This window comes from Sphaeramia orbicularis, chromosome 24, assembly GCF_902148855.1.
Source record: "Sphaeramia orbicularis chromosome 24, fSphaOr1.1, whole genome shotgun sequence".
Taxonomy (NCBI): domain Eukaryota; kingdom Metazoa; phylum Chordata; class Actinopteri; order Kurtiformes; family Apogonidae; genus Sphaeramia; species Sphaeramia orbicularis.
In genome coordinates, this window is record NC_043979.1 from 49,548,414 (window position 1) to 49,575,087 (window position 26,674).

A 26,674-nucleotide genomic window follows, 5' to 3' on the forward strand; every position below is an offset into this window, starting at 1 on the left:
AGTACTGACTCTGAACACACCACAGATAATATGAGTACTGACCCTGAACACACCACAGGTAATGTTAGTACTGACCCTGAACACACCACAGACAATACGAGTACTGACCCTGAACGCACCACAGACAATACGAGTACTGACCCTGAACACACCACAGGTAATACGAGTACTGACCCTGAACGCACCACAGACACCATGGAACCCCTGGGGGGTCCAGGTGAGCCCTCCCAGACCCAGACCTGTTTCCTTGCTGCTCTGTCAGTCACTGCTGTAAGTCCAGCTGGTGTGTTCATGGGTCGCAGGTTGAACTCTGACAGACTCCAGTGTTCAGAGGCAGAACCCTGAGCTGAAGCAACAAGTGGACCATCAGAGGCAGAACCCTGAGCTGAAGCAACAAGTGGACCATCAGAGGCAGAACCCTGAGCTGAAGCAACAAGTGGACCATCAGAGGCAGAACCTGAACTGAAGCAACAAGTGGACCATCAGAGGCAGAACCCTGAGCTGAAGCAACAAGTGGACCATCAGAGGCAGAACCCTGAGCTGAAGCAACAAGTGGACCATCAGAGGCAGAACCCTGAGCTGAAGCAACAAGTGGACCATCAGAGGCAGAACCCTGAGCTGAAGCAACAAGTGGACCATCAGAGGCAGAACCCTGAGCTGAAGCAACAAGTGGACCATCAGAGGCAGAACCTGAACTGAAGCAACAAGTGGACCATCAGAGGCAGAACCCTGAGCTGAAGCAACAAGTGGACCATCAGAGGCAGAACCCTGAGCTGAAGCAACAAGTGGACCATCAGAGGCAGAACCTGAACTGAAGCAACAAGTGGACCATCAGAGGCAGAACCTGAACTGAAGCAACAAGTGGACCATCAGAGGCAGAACCCTGAGCTGAAGCAACAAGTGGACCATCAGAGGCAGAACCTGAGCTGAAGCAACAAGTGGACCATCAGAGGCAGAACCTGAACTGAAGCAACAAGTGGACCATCAGAGGCAGAACCTGAACTGAAGCAACAAGTGGACCATCAGAGGCAGAACCTGAACTGAAGCAACAAGTGGACCATCAGAGGCAGAACCTGAACTGAAGCAACAAGTGGACCATCAGAGGCAGAACCTGAACTGAAGCAACAAGTGGACCATCAGAGGCAGAACCTGAACTGAAGCAACAAGTGGACCATCAGAGGCAGAACCCAGCTGCAGTCAGTGACACGTTTATGAAGGACATGAAGATTAAAGACCAGACTGTTCATGCATTCAGCAAAATTATTCTGACAACCAACAAATGCACGAACATTTAAACTCAACTGGGAATTTACAGACTCTGCTCCTCCTCCTCTTCTTCCTCCTCTTCCTCCTCCTCTTCCTCTTCTTCCTCCTCTTCCTCCCCTCCTCCTCCTCCTCCTCTTCCTCTTCTCCTCCTCTTCCTCCTCCTCCTCCTCCTCTTCTTCCTTTCTTCCTCCTCTTCCTCCTCCTCCTCCTCTTCTTCCTCTTCTTCCTCCTCCTCCTCCTCTTCCTCCTCTTCCTCCTCCTCCTCCTCCTCTTCCTCTTCTTCCTCCTCTTCCTCCTCCTCCTCCTCCTCTTCTCCTCCTCTTCCTCCTCCTCTTCGTTCTCCTTTATTTAACCAGTAAACACTGACTCGTTCTGTTTCATTAAAGCCCCTCCCCCTTCCTTCTGTTTCCAGTCGACGTGGACCCGGACCTGGACCCGGACTCCCAGGACTACCTGGAGGCTCTGGTCCAGACCACGGCTGAGCTCCAGTACTGCGTTAACCTGTGCAAGTCCCGCCTCATGATGGAGACCTGCTTTGACATCACCGTGACGACCACTGCCGCCGCACAGGGGGGGCAACAGGAAGTGGAGGTGTGACAGGGGGCGGGGTTTACACTTTTAACCCCGATGAAGAAAAATGACAAAAGAAGAAAAGACGAAAAAACTGGACTAAATGTGTGGATTTACGTGTTTTTGTTCTGATCCTGGATCCGATAAATGAGGAAGTGCCTTTATGCGTTAGTATTTAATTAGACATCGTTTGATATTTATTTAATTTATTCATTTGTCGTAGTTTCATGTTTACATTCTGTATTTATTTATAGATTTACTTATGTGTCAGAAATGATTCGATAAGCCCCTTTTCCACCGACATTCCTAGGTTTTTATTTGCCTGGTAAATAACTTCCAGTTAACTGCTGTTTGTTTTACAACGGCATATTGAGGGGAAAAAATCCGATATTTTAAGGAGAAAAGTTGAAGTATCACAAGAAAAAAAACATGATAGTTTAAGGTGAAAGTATTAAAATGTTAAAAAGTTGGAAAATTTAGCCCCTTTTACACCGACATTCCCAGGTTTTTATTTCCCTGGTAAAAAAACTGGTATTTTCCGTGGAAACGCACCAAAGTTTTTCAGGTAAGTTGAAGTTCGTTCGGTGGAAAAGGGGTTTAGAACAGACTTGGACCGACAGCGCCCCCCCTAGGAACAGGTTCATATTCAGACCCTGCATGTGTTTTAACGTAGACCAACCAGATCTGAACCCACATCCGTTTCAGATTTAAAAAAAAAAAAAAAAAGTCATGAAAACCGTCCTGAACCCGACTGAATTCCTGGTGTTTTTTATTCTGTTTTTTGGACTCGAAGCCAATTCATCGGGTCGAACTTTGTGAATCTGTTTATGTAAACTTTCAGAACCAAGAGGATCTTTATGTCACAGGTGTCAAACCTGCGGCCCAGGGGCCAAATCTGCCCCCCCCCCCCACCCCCAGAAGTTCAGTTCCGGCCCTGCAGGATGAAAGTGCATAAATGAACCTGAGCAGTCCAGGTTCCACATACACACCAATGAGATCTACAGTCAAAAGAACACCACAATAAACCTTATTTATTTATTTATTTAACTTTTTTTTTTCTTCTCATTCTTTTTTTTTTTTTAACATTTTTTTTATTTTTTTTACTTATTTATTTATTGGTTTTTTGTTTGTTTGTTTTATTTACAATAACCCATAAATGACAACCACAAATTTTCTTTGTGAAAAATTATGTGGAAAAAATGTAAGTGAAAAAAAAAAACATTACACTGAAAATATTTACATTTACAAAACTATTCTTTCACAATAAAATGCACATAAATAAAAACACAGATGAACAGCCTGAACTGTGCAGTTTGAACAGTATTCTGTCTGTTCCTAAATGTTTCTGGAACACTGTGTGTAAATGCACATGTAGAATGAAGAAGTCCAGGCAGAAGAGTGTTCAAACTGCACTAATTTTTCAAATGAAATTAGTTTTTTCAGGTTATTCACATCTTTTTTTGTAAAATGTAAATATTTTCATCATTTAATTGGGTTTTTGTCCTAAAACAAAAAGACAGACTTGGATTTGTCATTATTCACAGGTTCTTCAGTCAGTATTTGACGGGTTCTGCCCGCTGCAGATCAAACTGAGTAAATATGAAACTGAACTAGAATGAGTTTGACAGAACTGATTTAGGTTTGTTTTTTTGTTGTTGTTTTTTTCCAATCGTAGCTTCATTCTTTGCCTTTAAAACTGAAACAGGTGAGATTCAATGTTTCCAAAGACAGAATTAAAGGAAAACTAATGAAACCTGTAAAAAAACCTGAAGCAGCAGCAGTGGTTTCAGCCTCAGGTTTGAACCGCACACACATTTACGTCCACTAGAGGGAGCGCACTGACGATTTATACGACTATTATTTATTCTGTTGGATTTCCAGTCGAATAAACGTACGACATCAGAGATGGAAGAGTTTCTGATGTTTCCCACTGTTTCCTTCTTTCTCAGGCTCTTTTTTAACGTTTCTGCATGAAAAGTGTTTTTAAGTCACTTTGTTTCGTGTGTAAAAGAGAAAAAGAATCTGTTTTTTTTTGTTGTTTTTTTTACCGACGAGACGTGAAACAGTTGAAGATATTTTTATTTGTTTCTTTTTACTGAACTTTTTTTTTTTTAAGATGAACTGAAACAGAATGAAAATGTAAATGAAAATGTTTGAGTCAATAAACGCTGAGTCTGCGTCTTCTGTGTCGACCTGGAAAATGGACAAGCCCCGCCCACATGTGGTGGCCATGCCCACTCATTATTTCCCGCCTCCTTTTCTTCTTCTACTCTTTCTGTTCCTTTATTTCCGTCTTGAATATTTTTAACTGCATGGTTTTTCTAAATTCATCCTGAAACATTTTACGGAGAAAAAAAAACAAATGAATTTATTAAAATAAATGTAAATGAACTCCAGCTGCAGTTTTACAACATGTGCTTTTATTTTGAAGGGCAGAGGAAGTTCTGAAACTGAAGAGGACGACAGCGACCAGACTGAAGCAGCTGAAGAGTTTTACCCTCCACCCTTTCTTCTGTTTTCTCTCCTTTTTCTTTTCTTTCATTTCTGTTTTCTCTCTTTTCTTCTCATCTTCTCTTGTCTCTCTTTTTCTTCTCTTTTCTTTTTTCTTCTCTTTTCTTTTTTCTTCTCTTTCTTTTCTTCATCAGACTCTGTCAGTATCACTGCAGGTACATGTAGAAACTTTAGGCCTCTGTTGCCATGACAACCAGTGCTGGCTCCTCATTGGCTGGTTTCAGTGTAAATTACCTGTCAGTCATCTCTTAATGAGCCTTTGTCACCTGACCTGACGTTACCGCGGCAACTTCAACGCCTCCGTGTTTCCAGGAGGCGTTTTCGCTGCAGTTTTCCACATGTTTATGGAGAACGGACGGCGGTTCCCGATCGGAGCGTTGACGTTCCATCAGCAGCTTCACTTCAAAGCTTCAGAGATGTTTTTTTTTTTTTTTTTTTTTTCAGTCGTTTGTCAAAGTTTCCTCCTTTTCCGCATGAAAAATAGATGCATGTGTGGGTTTTCGCTTCGTCTTTGATCAGTTTTTAATGCGATGACGGTCGAGTTCAGCCCGAGTTCAGCTCATCAACGAGTTCAGGAAAAATCCACAACTCTTCGTCTTCAAAGTTTTCATGAAGAGTCGTCGACACGTAGAGTTCGTATTTTTAATTATTAAAAAAAATGAAAATAACATCTGTGAAGTTCTGCCGATGTATCGGATCGAACAGAAATGAACAGAATTTAGTTCCGTTGAAGAACCGGAGGATTAATGTGACCACTAGAGGGAGTAGTGAGCCGAGGATGAGAACCATAAAGACACAACTGTCAGTCAAAGAACAGAAGTGATTCAACTAGTCGTAGTTGTGAGTTTGATGAAAACCTGTAAAAACTGACCCGTTTTTAAGTGTAAAATAGATTTTAAAGCGTTGATATGTCGTGTTTTTATTTTCAAAAATATAAAAAAAAAAAAAAAAAAACGACTTCAAATTCTAATCGTAGTGTTTCGAATAAAGGTCTGTGAAGTTCTGCTAAAGGTGCCCATGTTTGGATTATACAAATATGTCCAATTATGTGTTTAATGTGACCACTAGAGGGAGCAGTGAGTTACTGAAGGTCAAGTTAACCATGAGAACCATAAAGAACCAACTGTCAGAGTCAGTGTTTAAACTCCAGTGGTTGTTTTCTCTGGACTCAGATGGAAATGAACAGAATGGAGTTGGATTCAGAGGTTTATGAAGGTACACTGTTATTATGGGATGTTCTTATCGTTGCTAAGTTTCCGTTTGTTGGTCCGTGGCTCAGACTAAACTGGGACAGTTTCTACCTCTATCTTTAGTTCAGTTATTGACTACATGAACCAACAGAAAACAGAGCTAAGCTAACGGTGGTAAGCTAACTGGGCAAAGCTACCAGGGCTAAGCTAACAGAGGGTATTAGTGGTTTTACTGTGGCTGTTTTAGTCTAAAAACAGGGCTAAGACAGCAGAGCTAAGCTAACAGGTAAGCTAACAGTGTGGATTAGTGGTTTTACTGTGGCTTTCAGTCTTAAAACAGAGCTAAGCGAACATGTCTAAGCTAACAGGGCTAAAATAACAGAGCTAAGCTTAAAGGGCTAGGATAAAAGAGGTAAGCTAACAGAGGTAAGTTAACAGGGCTAAGCTAAAAGAGGGGATTAGTGGTTTTACTGTGGCTGTTTTAGTCTAAAACAGAGCTAAAAGGGCTAAGCTAACAGAGCTAAGTGAAGAGGGCTAAGATAACAGAGATAAGCTAACAGAGCTAAGCTAAGCTGATGGAGGATTAGTGGTTTTACTGTGGCTGTTTTAGACTTACTCTAAAAACAGAGCTAAGCTAAAAGGGCTAAGATAAGAGAGCTAAGCTAAAAGGGCTAAGATAACAGAAATAAGCTAACAGAGGTAAGCTAACAGGGCAAAGCTAACAGAGGTAAGTTAACAGGGCTAAGCTAGTAAACCTAAGATAACAGTGCTAAGCCAACAGGGGATTAGTGGTTTTACTGTGGCTGTTTTAGTCTAATAACAGAGCTAAGCGAACAGGGCTAAGATAACAGAGATATGGTAACAGAGCTAAACTAATGGGTACACTAAGGGCTAGGCTAACTGAGCTAAGCTAACAGAGGGGATTAGTGGTTTTACTGTGGCTGTCTTAGACTAAAAACAGAGCTAAGCTAACAGGGCTAAGATAACAGAGCTAAGCTAACAGGGCTAAGATAACAGAGCTAAGCTAACAGGGCTAGGATAACAGAGCTAAGCTAACAGGGCATTATTAGACACTGTTATTTTGAGCCACTTTCAAATTGAACAGAGAACTTTAAAAAAAATAACTGACAGATGCACAAACTTGTCAAGAACACAAACATAAAATAATAAAGTGAACAAAAAAAAAAGTCAAAATCAATAAATGTAGCAAAAACATAAAATGAAATAAATGAAGAAAAATGTCTGAAAACAATGATAGAGGACGAATTAAAATAAGAAGAGAGGAAATGCAAAAATAAACCCAACATGAACCCAGATCTGGATCAACTCCACCAGAACCTGAACCTGAACCTGTTTAAGAACCTGGGTCCATGTTCAGGTCCATCAGAGTGGAATGAACAGAAGAACCGAACACTGACGGTCACTGAGCTCCATCTGGTGGAAACAAAGGAGAACTACACCTGAGAGGAATTAACCCTTAAAGACCACCTTTAACCCTTACAGACCACCTTTAACCTTTAAAGACCACCTTTAACCCTTACAGACCACCTTTAACCTTTAAAGACCACCTTTAACCCTTACAGACTACCTTTAACCCTTACAGACTACCTTTAACCTTTAAAGACCACCTTTAACCCTTACAGATCACCTTTAACTCTTACAGACCACCTTTAACCTTTAAAGACCACCTTTAACACTTAAAGACCACCTTTAACCTTTAAAGACCACCTTTAACCCTTACAGATCACCTTTAACTCTTACAGACCACCTTTAACCTTTAAAGACCACCTTTAACACTTACAGACCACCTTTAACACTTACAGACCACCTTTAACCCTTACAGACCACCTTTAACCCTTACAGACCACCTTTAACCTTTAAAGACCACCTTTAACCCTTACAGACTACCTTTAACCCTTACAGACTACCTTTAACCTTTAAAGACCACCTTTAACCCTTACAGATCACCTTTAACTCTTACAGACCACCTTTAACCTTTAAAGACCACCTTTAACACTTACAGACCACCTTTAACACTTACAGACCACCTTTAACCCTTACAGACCACCTTTAACCCTTACAGACCACCTTTAACACTTACAGACCACCTTTAACCTTTAAAGACCACCTTTAACCCTTACAGACCACCTTTAACACTTACAGACCACCTTTAACCCTTACAGACCACCTTTAACCTTTAAAGACCACCTTTAACCCTTACAGACCACCTTTAACACTTACAGACCACCTTTAACCCTTACAGACCACCTTTAACTCTTACAGACCACCTTTAACCTTTAAAGACCACCTTTAACCCTTACAGACCACCTTTAACCCTTACAGACTACCTTTAACCTTTAAAGACCACCTTTAACCCTTACAGACTACCTTTAACCCTTACAGACCACCTTTAACACTTACAGACCACCTTTAAACTTAAAGACCACCTTTAACCCTTACAGACTACCTTTAACCCTTACAGACCACCTTTAACACTTACAGACCACCTTTAACACTTACAGACCACCTTTAACCCTTAAAGACCACCTTTAACCCTTACAGACCACCTTTAACCCTTACAGACCACCTTTAACCTTTAAAGACCACCTTTAACACTTACAGACCACCTTTAACCCTTACAGACCACCTTTAACACTTACAGACCACCTTTAACCTTTAAAGACCACCTTTAATACTTACAGACCACCTTTAACCCTTACAGACCACCTTTAACACTTACAGACCACCTTTAACACTTACAGACCACCTTTAACCCTTACAGACCACCTTTAACACTTACAGACCACCTTTAACCCTTACAGACCACCTTTAACCTTTAAAGACCACCTTTAACACTTACAGACCACCTTTAACCCTTACAGACCACCTTTAACACTTACAGACCACCTTTAACCTTTAAAGACCACCTTTAATACTTACAGACCACCTTTAACCCTTACAGACCACCTTTAACACTTACAGACCACCTTTAACCCTTAAAGACCACCTTTAACACTTACAGACCACCTTTAACCTTTAAAGACCACCTTTAACCCTTACAGACCACCTTTAACACTTACAGACCACCTTTAACCTTTAAAGACCACCTTTAACACTTACAGACCACCTTTAACACTTACAGACCACCTTTAACCTTTAAAGACCACCTTTAACACGTACAGACCACCTTTAACCCTTACAGACCACCTTTAACACTTACAGACCACCTTTAACCTTTAAAGACCACCTTTAACACTTACAGACCACCTTTAACACTTACAGACCACCTTTAACCTTTAAAGACCACCTTTAACACTTACAGACCACCTTTAACACTTACAGACCACCTTTAACCCTTAAAGACCACCTTTAACACTTACAGACCACCTTTAACACTTACAGACCACCTTTAACCCTTACAGACCACCTTTAACCTTTAAAGACCACCTTTAACACTTACAGACCACCTTTAACCTTTAAAGACCATTTTTAACACTTACAGACCACCTTTAACCTTTAAAGACCACCTTTAACACTTACAGACCACCTTTAACCCTTACAGACCACCTTTAACCTTTAAAGACCACCTTTAACCCTTACAGACCACCTTTAACCCTTACAGACCACCTTTAACACTTACAGACCACCTTTAACACTTACAGACCACCTTTAACCCTTACAGACCACCTTTAACACTTACAGACCACCTTTAACCCTTAAAGACCACCTTTAACACTTACAGACCACCTTTAACCTTTAAAGACCACCTTTAACACTTACAGACCACCTTTAACCCTTACAGACCACCTTTAACCTTTAAAGACCACCTTTAACCCTTACAGACCACCTTTAACCCTTACAGACCACCTTTAACACTTACAGACCACCTTTAACCCTTACAGACCACCTTTAACCCTTACAGACCACCTTTAACACTTACAGACCACCTTTAACACTTACAGACCACCTTTAACCCTTACAGACCACCTTTAACACTTACAGACCACCTTTAACACTTACAGACCACCTTTAACACTTACAGACCACCTTTAACCTTTAAAGACCACCTTTAACACTTACAGACCACCTTTAACCCTTACAGACCACCTTTAACCCTTAAAGACCACCTTTAACACTTACAGACCACCTTTAACCCTTACAGACCACCTTTAACACTTACAGACCACCTTTAACACTTACAGACCACCTTTAACCCTTACAGACCACCTTTAACACTTACAGACCACCTTTAACACTTACAGACCACCTTTAACCCTTACAGACCACCTTTAACCCTTACAGACTACCTTTAACACTTACAGACCACCTTTAACACTTACAGACCACCTTTAACCTTTAAAGACCACCTTTAACACTTACAGACTACCTTTAACACTTACAGACCACCTTTAACCCTTACAGACCACCTTTAACACTTACAGACCACCTTTAACCCTTACAGACCACCTTTAACACTTACAGACCACCTTTAACCCTTACAGACCACCTTTAACCCTTACAGACCACCTTTAACACTTACAGACCACCTTTAACCTTTAAAGACCACCTTTAACACTTACAGACCACCTTTAACACTTACAGACCACCTTTAACCCTTACAGACCACCTTTAACACTTACAGACCACCTTTAACCCTTACAGACCACCTTTAACACTTACAGACCACCTTTAACACTTACAGACCACCTTTAACCTTTAAAGACCACCTTTAACACTTACAGACCACCTTTAACACTTACAGACCACCTTTAACCCTTACAGACCACCTTTAACACTTACAGACCACCTTTAACACTTACAGACCACCTTTAACCCTTACAGACCACCTTTAACACTTACAGACCACCTTTAACACTTACAGACCACCTTTAACCCTTAAAGACCACCTTTAACACTTACAGACCACCTTTAACCTTTAAAGACCACCTTTAACACTTACAGACCACCTTTAACACTTACAGACCACCTTTAACCCTTACAGACCACCTTTAACACTTACAGACCACCTTTAACCTTTAAAGGTTAAAAACACTAGTTCAACTTTTTTTTTTACATTTTTTTGTGTTTCATTAACTTGACCTTAAACAAAAACACCAAATACTCATTAACTGTCATCTTTTTAACCCTTTAAATGCCATTTTTTTATGTAAACAAACCTTTTTCATAACTCAAAGAACATTTTTTTCTAATCTTCTACGTAAACATGTTATTAGTTCTTTTTTCATCTGTCATATGTCAGTAATGAGCGCCTGCACTGGTTCATGTACATTATTTTTTTAATCGGACCTTCACATACCTCCAGTCCACAGTGTGTGTGTGTTTGGAGGTAAATAAACCCAGGGTGTGTTTCTCCTTTAACTCCACTCGTATGTTTCTTCTTCGTTTCAGACTCAGATGGGTTCGGTCAGATCAGGTCTCCGCCCTCATGTGTTTATCTTCCAGTAAACTCCGCCCACTTCCTCCTGTTTGGCTGAAGACACACCCACTTCCTGTTCAGACTCAGATCCTGTTGCAGCCTTTGGTCCAGACCTGAGGAACGCCACCGAGATCAGCACTGAAACTAAATTCAAATATTCTGGAAGTGTTGGACATGTACAGGCTCAGCTTTAACTCCACACATCTGACTGAGACACTGAAAACAACTGAAAATACAGATGATTTTTGTGTTTTTCTTCAACTTCAGGAAGTGCATCACAGAGTCTTCACCAGCGAACGGCGCCATGTTGAGAGTCCAGGAAGAGCAATTCCACCTTAAGGAAGTAAAGGAGGTTTTCAGGTCAGTGGACAGTAATTCCACCTTAAGAACACCCAAAGAACTACAAATACTGGACAAATACAACAGAGCACAGCACAGAGGGCATTAGTGGTTTTACTGTGGCTGTTTAAGTCAAAAAACAGGGCTAAGCTAACAGAGCTAAGATAATAGAGCTAAGATAATCGAGCTAAACTAACAGGGCTAAGCTAACAGGGCTAAGATAACAGAGCTAAGCTAACAGAGCTAAGCTAACAGGGCTAAGATAATAGAGCTAAACTAACAGGGCTAAGCTAACAGGGCTAAGATAACAGAGCTAAGATAATAGAGCTAAACTAACAGGGCTAAGCTAACAGGGCTAAGCTAACAGAGCTAAGCTAACAGGGCTAAGATAATAGAGCTAAACTAACAGGGCTAAGCTAACAGGGCTAAGCTAACAGAGCTAAGCTAACAGGGCTAAGATAACAGGGCTAAGTTAACAGCTAACATAACAGAGATAAGCTAACAGAGCTAAGCTAACAGAGATAAGCAAATGGGCTAAGCTAACAGGGCTAAGATAACAGGGGTCTGGGGGGTGGGGGTCTGGGGTATCACTGCTGGTCCTGGGGGTAAAAGTTCAGCTTCTTCATTTCAGTGAATTCAGGAACTTTTGGATCAAACGTTTATTATTCCTTTCATTTTCAATATGACTGAGTCTGTGGGCGGAGCCATCCAAATGTCCATCATACTGATACCAGTGTCCATACCAGTGTGTGTGTGTGTGTGTGTGTGTGTGTGTGGGGGGGGGGGGGGGATTTGTACTGTAAAATCATTTGTACCTTAAAAGTCATTTTTAAAAAGCCTTTAGAAAGTATACATTTTGGCAAGACTTCAGAATAATATAGACAATATCTAAATATAGACAATAATGTTTTTTCTATTATTCAAATTCTGTCTTGGGTTTTAATTAGTTAATAAACCAAATGAAAAATGACACAAACATTTAAAGGTTTTGAAAATTCACTTAGATTTAGCATCGTTCAAGGCTGAAGGTTCCTTTGTTTGTCCCTGTGGGTAGGTTTGTTTTGCAGACAGTGACTGTATTTGGCATTAAAACAAAAGCACACACTGAAGCTGTTCAGCAGGTACTGGATTCCACCATCCAACAGCACAGCAGCATGGAGAAGGAAGAGAATAAAAGAAAGAAAGAAGAGCAAAGAAATAAAAACAAGGTGCAGTAAAACGGAATGAAAAACCCAGAGAAGATAAGAACAGTCTGAGATAAAACCAGGAGAAGAACATTCAATTTAAAAAGTAGAAGTCACAGTGATGACAAACAGAACACAGAAACAGGAGAAATAACGTGACAGTGCATCCAACTTCATTAATAAAAAGGATCTGTATCATGACACTGGTCCTAATCTTGCAGGATCGCCCACCAGCTCTAATCAAAACCAGCGTCATCTGCCGTCAGACACATTTTCCATTTTTACTACGACATTTCAGAAACACTGAGGTCTTTACTCTGATTACACTGGTCTACAATGTTTTAGAAATGATTTACTTCAGACATTAAATGTGCTAAATGTTACGTATTTTAATCAGATTAATTGGAAAATAAATGACAAAAGTGCCGGTTTGCTGATGTTTCCAACATATATGATTAAGTGTTATTCCACATATATATTGGTTTATGTACATTTATATTATAGTTTTCTAAATCTTCCACTAAATAGAACCTGTGCAGTGAATGTATTCTAATGTGCAGACAGTGTTTGGAAGTCGATCTTGTAGCTTTGAGACAAATATTCCTTTGGAGTCAAACCCATTCTCTCCTTAATTCTTGAATTTCACATTTTGACCCAAGGCTGTATCTTGGAGAGTTCAGCCAACCAGCATTTTGGACTTGACTTTTCTTTATCAGAGACTCTCATGTGGTAAAATGTCATTACCTTTCTTCTGGAAGCATTTTCCTTGCAGACCAGTGTTACTGATCAGAGGATCAGGGAGTCAGTGTCACACTCATTCTTGGCGTCTGGCTTTGTGTCGTCCATGTAAAGGAGGTGGCCGATGGTTGGTCCACTTCGGAACTGGTACCCAAAGCCCCTCTTATGCTGCATTTCCACAGCATAGAACTGGCTCGACTTGGCTCCACTCTGGTACCAGGTCCTATTCCAGACCGTTTCCATTACAGATACTACCCACTTTCCAGTACCTGGTCGTCATAGCGATGTGGTGCATTACTTCTGTGTCGTCTGCTCAGAGTTGCTGATAAACTCGCTCGTTGCCTGTTGTCTCATCAAGCTCATGCTGAATTTTTACGTCAGCCACCAAAGGCTGAACCTCCTGGACCCACCACGGTGTAGTTTCACAGACTGGACCTCCTGGACCCACCACGGTGTAGTTTCACAGACTGGACCTCCTGGACCCACCACGGTGTAGTTTTACAGACTGGACCTCCTGGACCCACCACGGTGTAGTTTTACAGACTGGACCTCCTGGACCCACCACGGTGTAGTTTCACAGACTGGACCTCCTGGACCCACCACGGTGTAGTTTCACAGACTGGACCTCCTGGACCCACCACGGTGTAGTTTTACAGACTGGACCTCCTGGACCCACCACGGTGTAGTTTCACAGACTGGACCTCCTGGACCCACCACGGTGTAGTTTCACAGACTGGACCTCCTGGACCCACCACGGTGTAGTTTCACAGACTGGACCTCCTGGACCCACCACGGTGTAGTTTTACAGTTTACTGTCCACATGTGGATTCACCTACAGACAGATTTACAGGAAACTTCGGCATCTGTTTTTTTGTAAAAGGGCGGGGCACAGAGACAACTCTGACCAATCAGTGGTCTGCAGTGTTTACGCAGTGTCACCTTTTAGTATCTGGTCCCCGGTCCTGGAACCTCGGCGGAGGTGATACCAAAAACCTGGTACCAGGTACCAGATTCCAGGTCCTTTTATGTAATGGAAACACAAAAGGCCGAGTGGAGTCGAGCCGGTTCCACGGAGTGGAAACGCAACGTTAGTGATGACGGCACCTGATGCTCACCTGCACAGCTGGCTTCGACTTGGCCTCCAGAGTCGTCCTCCATTGCCTCATCAAGTCCTGGTTGAAGGCTCTTAGAGTCCTGTTGATGGTCTACAGCTTTAACTGCCCCAGTATCCGTGTTTGGGGCTTTGAGTCCCAGTCTTCTTGTCCACAGGTTGGTGGTGCTGGTCTTCCAGTCTGAGACCATTACCCTCCAACCAGTAGCTGGTACTGGGCTCCTCTGGTGTTACTGGTGTTCATCTTGTTACCCTTCCATTGACGGTAGCCCTTAGCTGGGCTGGTGGAGAACACCTCGTTTCTTCTCCTTGCCTTTAGTTCTCTTGTAGACCTCTTTAGGGGGTACCTAGGACTGTGGGCCTTACCGGTCTCCAGGTCCTCAGCTGTGGACAGTTGGTTCTATTTCCTGGGCAGCTCTGTCCTTAGATTCCCACTTCTGTGGAGTTCTGTCAGAAGGAGGACTTCTCTCTGTTCCAACACTAGGTTTGCCTCTAACTTTCTCCATGGGATCATCTGCTCCTTCTGGCTCCTCAGGCTGTTCATCTTGTTGCCAAACATCTGTAGGATGACAGTTACTGGGACATACATTAGCTGATTGGTCCCAATCTCCATATTTGGGGGTGAGGATGACTCCCCCCCCCCCAGCGCACCTGTCATCCTGGCTCCTCCCCCTTGACATAATATCTTTGTACCATGGATGAGGTCCAACTCTGTCCTTCACTGATCTCTAGCTGTGATAGCAACCTCTGTGCAGATATTCGAACACTGAGCTAAGAGCTGTTTCTTAGTAAAGATGTGAGGTTTTCGAAGCGACCATTGCATATAACCCCCCCCCCCCCCACTGGGGATGGCACCCTGCTCCATGAATGTCTTGTTGTTCCAGTGGCATATATGGGGCTTATATTATATGCTGACCCCAGCATATAAGCCCCTGCTCATCAGAGGTAAGCCCACCTTGAAACAGGTAAAGGTGTGGCCTGAAGGAGCCATGTCAGCGCTGCAGGACTGCGTAGAGAGCACAGACTGGGACATGTTTAAGGAGGCCGCAACTGAGGGTGGACACACAGACATGGAGGAGTCTGCTTTAACTGTGTGTGCGTACATTCAGAAGTGTACAGAGGACGTCTGTGTTACCAAGACTGTTGGAACCAGGGCCAACGAGAAACCATGGATGACCAAGGAGGTACGGGCTGCACTGACAGAGCGTGATGCTGCCTTTAGATCCGGCAGTGCTGGGGCTCTCAGAGTGGCCAGATCTAATCTGAAACAGACCATCAGGGCAGCAAAGTGCTCTCAAGGGCAGCAGATCCATGGCTTTTTCCAGGACCCAGGTAACACCAGACGTCTGTGGCAGGGCATCCAGTCCATTACAGGTTACAAAGCTGCTCACTCCCCGTCAGGACAATATCAGCTTCCTAAACAAACTGAACCAGTTCTACAGATGGTTTGAGGAGTTAAACACCACCCCCGCGAGGAGAGCCGCCCCCCACCCCGACAAACAGGCACTCATGCTTGAAACAGCAGATGTGTGGAAGATGCTGAGAAAGGTCAACGTATGGAAGGCGGCGGGCCCTGACAATATTCTTGGACGAGTCGTCAGGGAATGTGCGGACCAACTGGCCTGCGTTCATTTGTAACATCTGGTTGTCTCAGGCTGTCGTCCCATCATGTTTCAAGGCTGCCACCATAATACCAGTGCCCAAGAAACCAAACCCTATGGACCTTAACGACCTCTGTCCTGTAGCACTGACCCCCATCATAATGAAGTGCTTCGAGAGGTTAATTAAGGGACACATCATTTCCAAGCTCCCACCATCATTTGACCCGTTCCAGTTTGCTTACCAGCCGAACCGCTCCACAGAGAACGCTGTCTCCTCTGTGGTCTACCGGAGCTTGGAACACCCGGAGGGGAAAAACACCTATGTGCAGATGCTGTTCTTGGACTTCAGTTCCACATTCAACACGATCATCCCCCAGCATCTGGTGAGCAAACTGGGGCACCTGGGTCTCGGCACCCCCCTTTGTAACTGGCTACTGGACTTCCTGACCAACAGAACCCAGTCTGTTCGGGTGAATAACAACTACTCCAGTGTCATCTCCCTGAACAGCGGTGTCCCGCAGGGCTGTGTTCTCAGCCCACTGGTGTTCATCATGATGACCCATGACTGTCGTCCCAGGTTCAATTCCAATCATGTTTTGAAGTTTGCGGACAACACCACCGTCGTGGGTCTTATTCAGGATGACAACAAACTGGCCTACAGGGAGGAGGTGGACCACCTGGTGGACTGGTGCAGGGTCAACAATCTGATCCTTAATGTCAACAAGACCAAGGAGTTGATTGTTGAGTTCAGGAAGACCGACCCAGTCCCACACCTGTGCTCATCAATGACACTGGAGTGGAGGGCGTCAGGAGCATCAAGTTCTTGGGGGTGAAGCTCACGGACAGTTGAACCTGGACCCTGAACACCACGGCTCTGGTGAAAAAAGCACAGCAGCGCTTGCACTTTCTATGTCCGATGAAGAGAGCCCCCCCCATCCTGACCACCCTCTACAGAGGCACAATAGAGAGCATATTAACCAGCTGCACCTGGGTCTGGTTCAGGGCCTGCAAGGCCTCGGACTGGAAGGCCCTGCAGAGGGTGGTGAGGACGGCGGAGAAAATAGTTGGGGCTCCGCCCCCCCCCGCCCCATCCAGGACATTGGGCGCAAGCGCTGCCTGTCCAGAGCCCAGAGCATCTCCTCCAGCTCCTCACACCCACACCATGGACTGTTCACCTGCTGACCTCAGGCAGGAGGTTCTGTGGCATCTGCTGCAGAACCTCCAGATTCAGACAGTTTCTTCCCCCTGGCCATCAGACTGTTGAACAGCCAAAGAACATAGGACCTGTTCCAGATCTGCTGCTGCCCCGTTAGAGCAATAAATCTGAAGCACTTTATTGCACTACGCACTTCAGTTTTTAGTGTTTTAGTCTTAAATTTTTTTAATCTAATTTTTATACATATACACATGTTTACAGTATTTTAGATTATTTATATATTTCGTGAGGTGTGTTTTTATTTATTTTTATAACTGACACTGTGTTTAGCCAAGCACCTGAAATTTCGTTAGATAAGGTACTGATGGAACATTATTAAATGGCAATAAAGGAAATCTGAAGTCTGATATATATGTGTATATGTGTAAATATATCAGCTTCTGCCAAACATGACAAAGAAAAACAACGAAGAAAAAGAAAAAAACAACTATTTAAAAAAAAAAACTTAATCACATCCCTAATTCCACTGTTCCAGTTTTGGAAAAGCTTCACACCGCTGTGTTTTAATCATTCACTCTGTTTTCAGATTTCCACACATCGTCGTCAGCTGAGGATGAGTCTTCACATGGTTCTCCATCACTTGGTTGTTTAAGGTGGAGATCTTCTTCTGACAGCTCTTTGAAGGGAGGACAGGATGGAGACACAGGACCATCTGCAAATTCTGGAAAAGCTGTCCAACGATGACTTAAAAAAGTTCCAATGGTGCCTGAAGGACAGGGTCTTCCTGAAGGGGCTCCCCTTAATTCCACCGTATAAACTGGAGAACGCAGACAGGATGGAGACAGTGGACCTGGTGATGCAGTGCTATAGTCGTCAAACTCTGAAGGTTGTTGTGAAGATTTTGGAGAAGATTCCCAGGAATGACCTTGTGGACGAGTTAAATGAACAGTTCTGTGTATCTGAAGGTCAGTGGTAAATGGAGGAGTAACTGAGTATCATGTCATGTACAGACACAGTAAAGTTCACCTATTAATGAACCAGTTGGACCTGCTGAAGAGGTTTGGATTCAGGTTAGAAAGATCAGATCCATCACCAGAGACCAGGATCAATTTGTCGTCACAGAGTCACTAAAATGATCAAATCAATCAGTTAGATTGATTTGATCATTTTAGATCAGACTACGCAAGACAGAATCATCTGAACAGGGTCGGTGAAGGTCATGGGTACAAAGCTGATCCACACCTGAAGAAGAACATAAAGACGTTCTGTAGTCCAGTCCCGCACAGGAGTTTATGTGGACATACAAAACAAAGATCCAGTTAAAGAAATAAATAAATACATCAAGAGTCAAAGCAAAGTTTAGCTTTATCACACATTTCCTTTAGTAAAAACCAAACCGTCTTAAGGTTAACCCAGGTCACCTCCGAACCAGGTGAAGGGTCTGTCTAAACCCTGGTAGGGCTGAAGCCCATGCAGATTTGGAGACCTTTTGCACTGAAGGACCATTTGAGGGATGTTGAACTAGTTTCTGTTTGTGTGCAGGTGGACCCGATGTGCTGAGACAATATGAGGACAGAAAGGATGGAGAGATGAGACCTGGACTTGGACCCGGACCCAGCTTTGTGTCCAAGAAGCCTCATGTTCAAGGGTCCAAACACCATCATCAGTCTGTTGAACAGCAGTAAGTTTAAGAACCAACGCCAGCCTGAAGATTTATGAACTGAATTTAAACGTTTACAGTGTGCGCACGTTGTGTTGAAGCCCAGAGACTAAGATCAGAGGACATCCTTCTGGATCTGAACCAGAGCCTGAACCTGATCCTGATCCCAGGCCCAAGAGTGCCAGTTGTAAGGGCCATCATGTTGATGAAGGCGGACCACAGTCTGCTGATCACAGGTAACTCCTTTACCAGGAATGTCCAGGACAAATGCTGTTTAGACACGCCCTCTGCAGTTTAGACTCTACTTCAACAGTTTAGATTCTCCTTCAACAGTTTAGACTCTCCTTCAACAGTTTAGACTCTCCTTCAACAGTTTAGACTCTACTTCAGCAGTTTAGACTCTCCTTCAGCAGTTTAGACTCTCCTTCAACAGTTTAGACTCTACTTCAGCAGTTTAGACTCTCCTTCAGCAGTTTAGACTCTACTTCAGCAGTTTAGATTCTCCTTCAACAGTTTAGACTCTCCTTCAACAGTTTAGACTCTACTTCAGCAGTTTAGACTCTCCTTCAGCAGTTTAGACTCTCCTTCAGCAGTTTAGACTCTACTTCAGCAGTTTAGACTCTACTTCAGCAGTTTAGACTCTACTTCAGCAGTTTAGACTCTACTTCAGCAGTTTAGACTCTACTTCAGCAGTTTAGACTCTCCTTCAGCAGTTTAGACTCTACTTGAGGAGTGCAGACTCTCTCAAACCCATGTGTGTGCTTCCTGTGTTTACCACTGCGGTAGAATTAGTCTTGTGGAAGTGAGTTGACTCAATCTGTCTGACTGTTCTGTTTTCTGTTCTCATTATTTGTAATATTTGTACTCCCTAACCCTAGAAAACAATCGATCTGTTCTGAATCCAAAATAAATCCAGCTGTCTCTGTGAAGTAGAACTGAATGAAGTTTAACCCTCCTGTTGTTGTTTCCATCAGGATCCATCAAAGACCAGCCTGTGCTGTGTCTACTCATGTCTCTGAGGACAGCGTTCCGTTCGTTGAACCGACTGAATGTGAAGACCAGTGGATCCATCAGCAGAGTCCAGACCCTGGTGAACCCAGTGGTCTATTAAACAACATGGGAGATGTTTTACCTCCACATTTGGATTCTGGTCTGTGACTTTAAACGGAAAACACTTTGCACTACGGACACTGTGTCACTTTATTTTATTCTATTTCTCTACTTATATATATATATATCTTAGATGTGCCTTTATATTACATGTGTGTAAATATGTGTGCCTTAATGCCAAGAGCTGCTGGACGAAATTTCGTTGTGCCTCGCATAATGGCAATAAAGATTCTATTCTATTCTAAAACAAACTTAAACATTCTTTCAGGAAATGAATTCAAATGTTTTGAATTTGATTATTTTCTTCTTTCAGGAAACCGTGTTGTGAGTGAGTGTCAGCGAAGACATAAGATTAACCTGCAGCAGAAGTTTGAGTGTGTGTTTGAGGGCATCGCTAAAGAAGGACTCCCCAAAACCCTCCTGAACCAGATCTACACAGAGCTCTACATCACAGAGGGAGGGGCTACAGAGGTCAACCAGGACCATGAGGTCAGACAGATTGAAACAGCATCCGAGAAACCAGACAGACCACCAACAACCATCAGATGTAATGACATCTTCAAAAGCACAAATGACAGACATCAGCCAATCAGAACAGTGCTGACAAAGGGCGTGGCCGGCATCGGGAAAACCATCTTAACACAGAAGTTCAATCTGGACTGGGCTGAAGACAAAGCCAACCAGGACATCCACTTCATATTTCCACTCACCTTCGAACACCTGAATGTGCTGAAACAGAAGAAGTTCAGCTTGGTGGAACTGGTTCAGCACTTCTTCACTGAAACCAAAGAAGCAGGAATCTGGATCTTTGAAGACTTCCAGGTGGTGTTCATCTTAGATGGTCTGGATGAGTGTCGACCTCCTCTGGACTTCAACAACACTCAGATCCTGACTGATGTGACAGAGTCCAGCTCAGTGGATGTGCTGCTGATGAACCTCATCAGGGGGAACCTGTTTCCCTCTGCTCGCCTCTGGATAACCACACGACCTGCAGCAGCCAATCAGATCCCTGCTCAGTGTGTGGACATGGTGACAGAGGTCAGAGGGTTCACTGACCCACAGAAGGAGGAGTACTTCAGGAAGAGGTTCACAGATGAAGAACAGACCAACACGATCATCTCCCACATCCAGAGGTCCCAAAGCGTCCACATCATGTGTCACATCCCAGTCTTCTGCTGGATCACTGCTACAGTTCTGGAGGACATGTTGAAGACCACAGACAGAAGACAACTGCCCAAGACCCTGACTGAGATGTACATCCACTTCCTGGTGGTTCAGACCAAACTGAAGAACATCAGGTATGATGGAAGATCTGGGACAGATTCACCCTGGAGTCCAGAGACCAGGAAGATGATTGAGTCTCTGGGAAAACTGGCCTTTGAGCAGCTGAAGAAAGGAAACCTGATCTTCTATGAATCCGACCTGACAGAGTGTGGCATCGACATCAACTCAGCCTCAGTGTACTCAGGAGTGTTCACAGAGGTCTTCACAGAGGAGATCGGACCGTACCAGGACAAGAGGTTCTGCTTCGTCCATCTGAGTGTCCAGGAGTTTCTGGCTGCTCTTCATGTCCATCAGACCTTCACCAACACTGGAGTCAATCTGCTGTCAGAAAAAACGTCTGTTTGGTCTAAACTATTAAGGGTCAAACCAGTCCAGTTGTACCAGACCGCTGTGGACCAGGCCTTACAGAGTCCAAATGGACACCTGGACCTGTTCCTGCGCTTCCTCCTGGGTCTATCACTGCAGACCAATCAGAGTCTCCTACACAGTCTGGTGAAACCAACAGGAAGCAGCTCAACAACCAACCAGAAAACTGTAGAGTACATCAAGAAGAAGATCAGTGAGAATGTGTCTGCAGAGAGAAGCATCAACCTGTTCCACTGTCTGAATGAACTGGAGGATCGGTCTCTGGTGGATCAGATCCAAAAGTACCTGAGATCAGGACGTCTGTCCACAGAACAACTGTCTCCTGCTCAGTGGTCAGCTCTGGCCTTCATCTTACTCTCATCAGAAAAAGACCTGGATGTGTTTGACCTGAAGGAATACTCTGCTTCAGAGGAGGTTCTTCTACGGCTGCTGCCGGTGATCAAAGCCTCCAGAACAGCTCTGTAGGTGGATGGATTTATTTATTTATTCATTATTTCAAGCTCTGGTCTCTAAAAGTGATCGTATTTGCTATATTCAGGTTGAGTGGCTGTAATCTGTCGGAGAGAAGCTGTGAAGCTCTGTCTTCAGTTCTCAGCTCCAGATCGTCTTGTCTGAGGGAGTTGGACATGAGCAACAACGACCTGATGGATTCAGGAGTGAAGAAACTGTGTTCTGGACTGGAGAGTCGTGAATGTAAACTGGAAAATCTCAGGTCTAGAATAAGTGTTTTTGCTTTTGACCACATCATTTACACTTCATAAAATTTGATGCAACAGGATCTTTAGAGATCGTGGCACTAACATTGTCTCATTTCCAGATTGTCAGGATGTCTGATCACAGAAGAAGGATGTAGATCTCTGGCCTTAGCTCTGATGGCCAATCCCTCCTACCTCCGGGAGCTCGACCTCAGCTACAACCATTTAGAAGAATCAGGAAAGAAATATCTGTCTGGTGCAGTGAACAGTCCACATTGGAACCTGGAAACTCTCAGGTATGAACAGAAGTCCTGACATGAATCCGCTGCCTCCACGGTGGTATCCAACGGGGATCAGAGGGAACTGCACCAGAAATCTGACAATGTTAGGGTTGGCGACAAGTAAAACCAACAATATTTTAATTTGGCTTTGTCTGAACCGTGTGGACCAGGTGGACCTTGGTCCAGGGCCCAACCATGTCCACGTCTGAACTAGACAGTGATTGGAGGCTGCATTGACTGACGGAAAGAGCTTCACTTTTTGATTCCCCATCTTTAGTTTAAACTGAGGAATGGTTTTAACCGGTGGATTTAATGATATAAAAACAATATGATTTAACCTAAATCTGGTCATCCCAGCAAAACTATGCAACCTTTGACCTCTAGGCTAGGGTTAGTGTTAACCCTTCTCCTCTTTTGGCCAATGTGAATTTAAAACAGATTTTAAATCTAAACTTGTATATTTTATCGTATCCAAGTTGCTACAGATGTGGTTTGTAGCTGCTGTGTTCTTTGACCATCCAGTCAGATGACGTAGCAAGTGGTGCCAGGCACAACAAACCCCGCCTCCTGCATGTATTGTAGCTTATTTTGTCATGGATCCAGCTGATGTCAGCATATCAACTGTCTCTATATATGTGCCAAGTTTTAAGTAAATTGAAACTATATTGATGTTTTTAATAGGTGTGGGAAATTTTGCCCATTATAATTAAATGGGAGAAAAAATATATGTAAAAAAATTCATGAAAAATTTGAACTTTGACCTACTTTTCCCAAAATGTAATCACATCTATTCTGGGTCACTGATAATCTTTAAACCCAATTTGGTATGAATTCAACCAATAGTTTTGCTGCAAGAGCGTTAACAAACAAACCGAACCTAAAACAACAGCCCTGGCCTCCCCTTCAGGGTAAAAATATTATCGTACACCTGCTAGATTGCCCTCATGAGGCCAACATGAAACCTCCTGGGTTAAATCATTCCATTTATTTGAAGCTTCAGAGCTGTTGAGTCTGAGCCTCACAACAGATTTTGTTTACCCGGCAACACATGGTGGTGAAATCTGATTGGACGAACATAAACATACACGACTGGAAGCAGTGACCAAGAGAAAAGATACCAAATAAAGACAATAGACTACTGGGAATAATCTACTGCATTTTCATGGAACAAATATGTATAAATGTAGGTCAGTGATTCGGATTCTTTAGGCTTTACCGGACCTGACGCACCAACACTGTTAGAAGGTATAAGTAGATCTAGGCCAAAGTCCGCCCAAACATCCTGGCCTCGCCTACTCTATGAACATTTCGGGCTCTTTTCGTCATTAAAATTGTGCGTTGGCCTTGGACCTCCATTTGTTGGCATTTGTGGGATGAAGACATTGTTCTGACAGTAGAATTATGTTGTTATTGTATAATATCACATTATCTGCAAACACAGACACATGAACATGCCACTTTCAGCCTGATTATAAAAAGTAAGTTATAAAAAGCTATTCATTTAACTTTTTAACTCCAATGTAACTAAAGTTGTCATCAGAATATATTCATATTACTTATGTGACCTGCTTTAAGAGTTTTGTCTGTTCAGAAAACTCATCAGTGACGATGATGAAAATCACTGTGTTTCTTCCTCCAGGTTGGACCATAATGGACTACAGTGGTTAGAACCGGGGCTGAAGAAGTGTAAGTGGACCTAGTTTGAGTTTAACAGCGTTCATTCATTGTGGTGTTTATTTTCTCTTTGGTTTTGTGTCATCGTTCAGATTTCCGTGAACTCACACTGGATGAAAACACAGCTAACGAAAAACTCAAACTGCGCAAAGGCGACAGGGCGGTGACATGTGTGAAGGAGAAGCAGCCACGTCCTGACCACAAAGACAGGTTCTTAAAGTGTCCTCAGCTGCTGTGTTCGACTGATCTGAGCGGTCGCTGTTACTGGGAAGTCGAGTGGCGAGGGCAGGTTTTCACAGCGGTGACGTACGAAGGAATCGGAAGGAAAGGGCGTGGCGACGACTGCGAGTTCGGAGGAAACGAACAGTCCTGGAGTCTGATCTGTGATGATCAATACTCAGTCCATCACAACAACGTGGAAACAGACCTCCCTCAGTCCTCCTCCTCCTCCGATCAGGTGGCGGTCTACGTGGACTGTCCGGCTGGATCTCTGTCCTTCTACAGAGTCTCATCAGACAAACTGATCCACCTCTACACCTTCAACACCACATTCACTCAGCCTCTCTTCGCTGGGTTTTGGCTATACTCTGGTTCCTCGGTGTCTCTGTGTCGTCCAAAGAAGGGAAAGTCTTCTCCGTGAAGTTCCTCCAGGAGTCTGGGTCTGCTCCAGGTTTCTGCCTGTTAAAAGGAAGTTTTTCCTTCCACTGTCACCAGTCACTAGTGTTTAGAGTGGCTTAGAGTCTGGTTTGGACCAACTCGATATGTAAAGTGTCATGACATAAATTTTGTTATGATTTGGCACTGTATAAATAAAATTTGATTGGTTGATTGATTGATTAATTGCTTCTGAAACCTCAAAAGGTGAAGATACACCAACCCGAATTTTGACGGTCGGTCGTCGTTGGTCAGTCTGCTGAGGTCGGTGACATGAGTTAGTTTGGTGAGTTCCGTTCAATCGTCCATCATTAATGTCGTCTCTAGTCTTTTCAGCCAATTCAACATGAGTAATCGTCCACTCCCTGTCGTTCAGTCGGACAAATCTGATTGGTGGAGGGATAGTCCTGGACTAGTGAATCAGTGAAGGAGAAGTTTCCATGTGAATCCAGCTGTGCCAAAGTACTGCACACTATTATTGTCTTCTAGAATAGTCCATTCACTGCTCAGATCGGATCTGAATGAGTGACAGTCAGTGTTGAATATGGACTTCATTCATTCCATCAAGTCAACACTGTTAGCATTGTTAGCATAGTGCGATTTCTCCTTAGTTTTCACCTGCGACATCTTTCTTCTTCCACCAGTAGAAGCCCTAGAGCTGACAACACCAGGATCTGCTTATTACGAACCATCTGTTCAACAAGTACAACAACACCGACCCTTCTGGACTACTGACCACTGACACGACCGACCCTTCTGGACTACTGACCACTGACAACAATGACTGACGACAGCGAACTCTGTGTTTTGGTCTAGAGGGATGTTCTGTCATTTTCTGGTTTTATGCCTCGTGCAAATGCAGAACGTATGGTGAGGTCAGTAGCGGATTTGGTGTGTTCTTCGCACTTTTTTGACCGTGTGGGGGGATGGGAGCCGACTAAGTCAGGCTACCTTTTCTGGCAGCGACTGGCAGTCGGGTTGGTGTGTCTTTGCCCTAAAACGCCAAGTCACACCTGAAACCAATCAGATCAACTCATTTCTTCTTGATGACCTCCTGTGATTGGTCCAGAAGTCATTCCATTTTTTCTGCTGACTAATCGACTATCATCTGGTCGACCATGAGGAGGCAGCTATGGCAGCGTCCTTTTGCTAAGGCAGTTATTTTTATATTTTCAAAGGGTTAAAATAATCTCTTTAAGATGATGTGTGAAAGCTACATTGAGATAAAGTTTGTGTCTTTAATATACGAGAGGATGTCAAAAAGTTTGGATTTTGGCACAGAAAGAGCAAGATATTTGGATTTATCCTGCCTTACTTTTCAACATAGTCCACCTCCAACTCCACACAGTTGTTCCGTCTAGTTTCCAGTGATACCTGATCTGTAGAATTCAACAGCTCAGTACATTAAGCAGCCGTCCACAGCAGCAGGCAGCTCATCATTATCCTCAAATCTCAGGCCCAGAAGGTGTTTTTTCAGCCCGGGAAAGAAGTGAACATCCCTTCATAAGTCTGATAAAATCTAAATGGTGACATCTGCTGGAGAGATCTGCTATTGCATCTATGTCATCTGTAAATTTGAACATATTTGATATGTTTCTATATTTTGTTAAATAAAAGAAGTGAAGCTAAATTTGACTTGTGTTATTTTATTTCACATCATAATATGAAAAATAAAATCCATGATAGTTTGTGGGTGGGGGGCAGTCTATGACCTGGATGGGAAGGGTCTGGAGGTAATCCATAATAAACAAGTGCAATAAAATGAAAATGAAAAGTATATAATTTAATAATTAAAAAGTATATAATTTAATAATTATAATTTAAAATAGTTCAACTGAAGACTTATT

At 43.2% G+C, this 26,674-nt stretch overlaps 2 protein-coding genes and 1 long non-coding RNA gene across 3 annotated transcripts in view; all 3 read left to right on the forward strand.

Annotated features, from left to right (window-relative positions):
* Positions 1–2,180, forward strand: part of LOC115414894 (kinesin-like protein KIF26A) — a 56,463-nt gene extending 54,283 nt beyond the window's left edge. The window contains 1 exon segment of the mRNA XM_030128254.1: positions 1,679–2,180. Within this exon segment, the coding sequence (XP_029984114.1) occupies positions 1,679–1,863 (185 nt within the window). The 3' untranslated portion in view covers positions 1,864–2,180.
* A 405-nt stretch (positions 2,181–2,585) lies between these two features.
* Positions 2,586–3,743, forward strand: LOC115415132 (uncharacterized). The gene is made up of 2 exons (XR_003934769.1): positions 2,586–2,695; positions 3,476–3,743. It is a non-coding gene; the product is annotated as an uncharacterized LOC115415132 (long non-coding RNA).
* Positions 3,744–11,001: 7,258 nt separating this feature from the next.
* Positions 11,002–25,331, forward strand: LOC115415128 (NACHT, LRR and PYD domains-containing protein 12-like). Its single transcript, XM_030128596.1, has 11 exons — positions 11,002–11,150; positions 11,242–11,334; positions 17,690–18,068; positions 18,646–18,784; positions 18,865–18,999; positions 19,738–19,913; positions 20,187–21,984; positions 22,062–22,235; positions 22,341–22,514; positions 24,139–24,185; positions 24,266–25,331. The coding sequence occupies exons 3-11, from the start codon at positions 17,798–17,800 to the stop codon at positions 24,811–24,813; spliced, it is 3,462 nt and encodes a 1,153-aa protein (XP_029984456.1). The 5' UTR covers positions 11,002–11,150; positions 11,242–11,334; positions 17,690–17,797; the 3' UTR covers positions 24,814–25,331.
* The last annotated feature ends 1,343 nt before the right edge of the window (positions 25,332–26,674 follow it).

Bases quoted from the DNA above. Each gene is read 5' to 3' on its own strand.
- LOC115415128 (XM_030128596.1), top strand. From the start codon at position 17,798: ATGGAGACACAGGACCATCTGCAAATTCTGGAAAAGCTGTCCAACGAT. The intron at 18,785-18,864 runs GTAAGTTTAAGA...GTTGTGTTGAAG, and splicing joins CATCAGTCTGTTGAACAGCA to CCCAGAGACTAAGATCAGAG. The intron at 21,985-22,061 runs GTAGGTGGATGG...TGCTATATTCAG, and splicing joins AAAGCCTCCAGAACAGCTCT to GTTGAGTGGCTGTAATCTGT.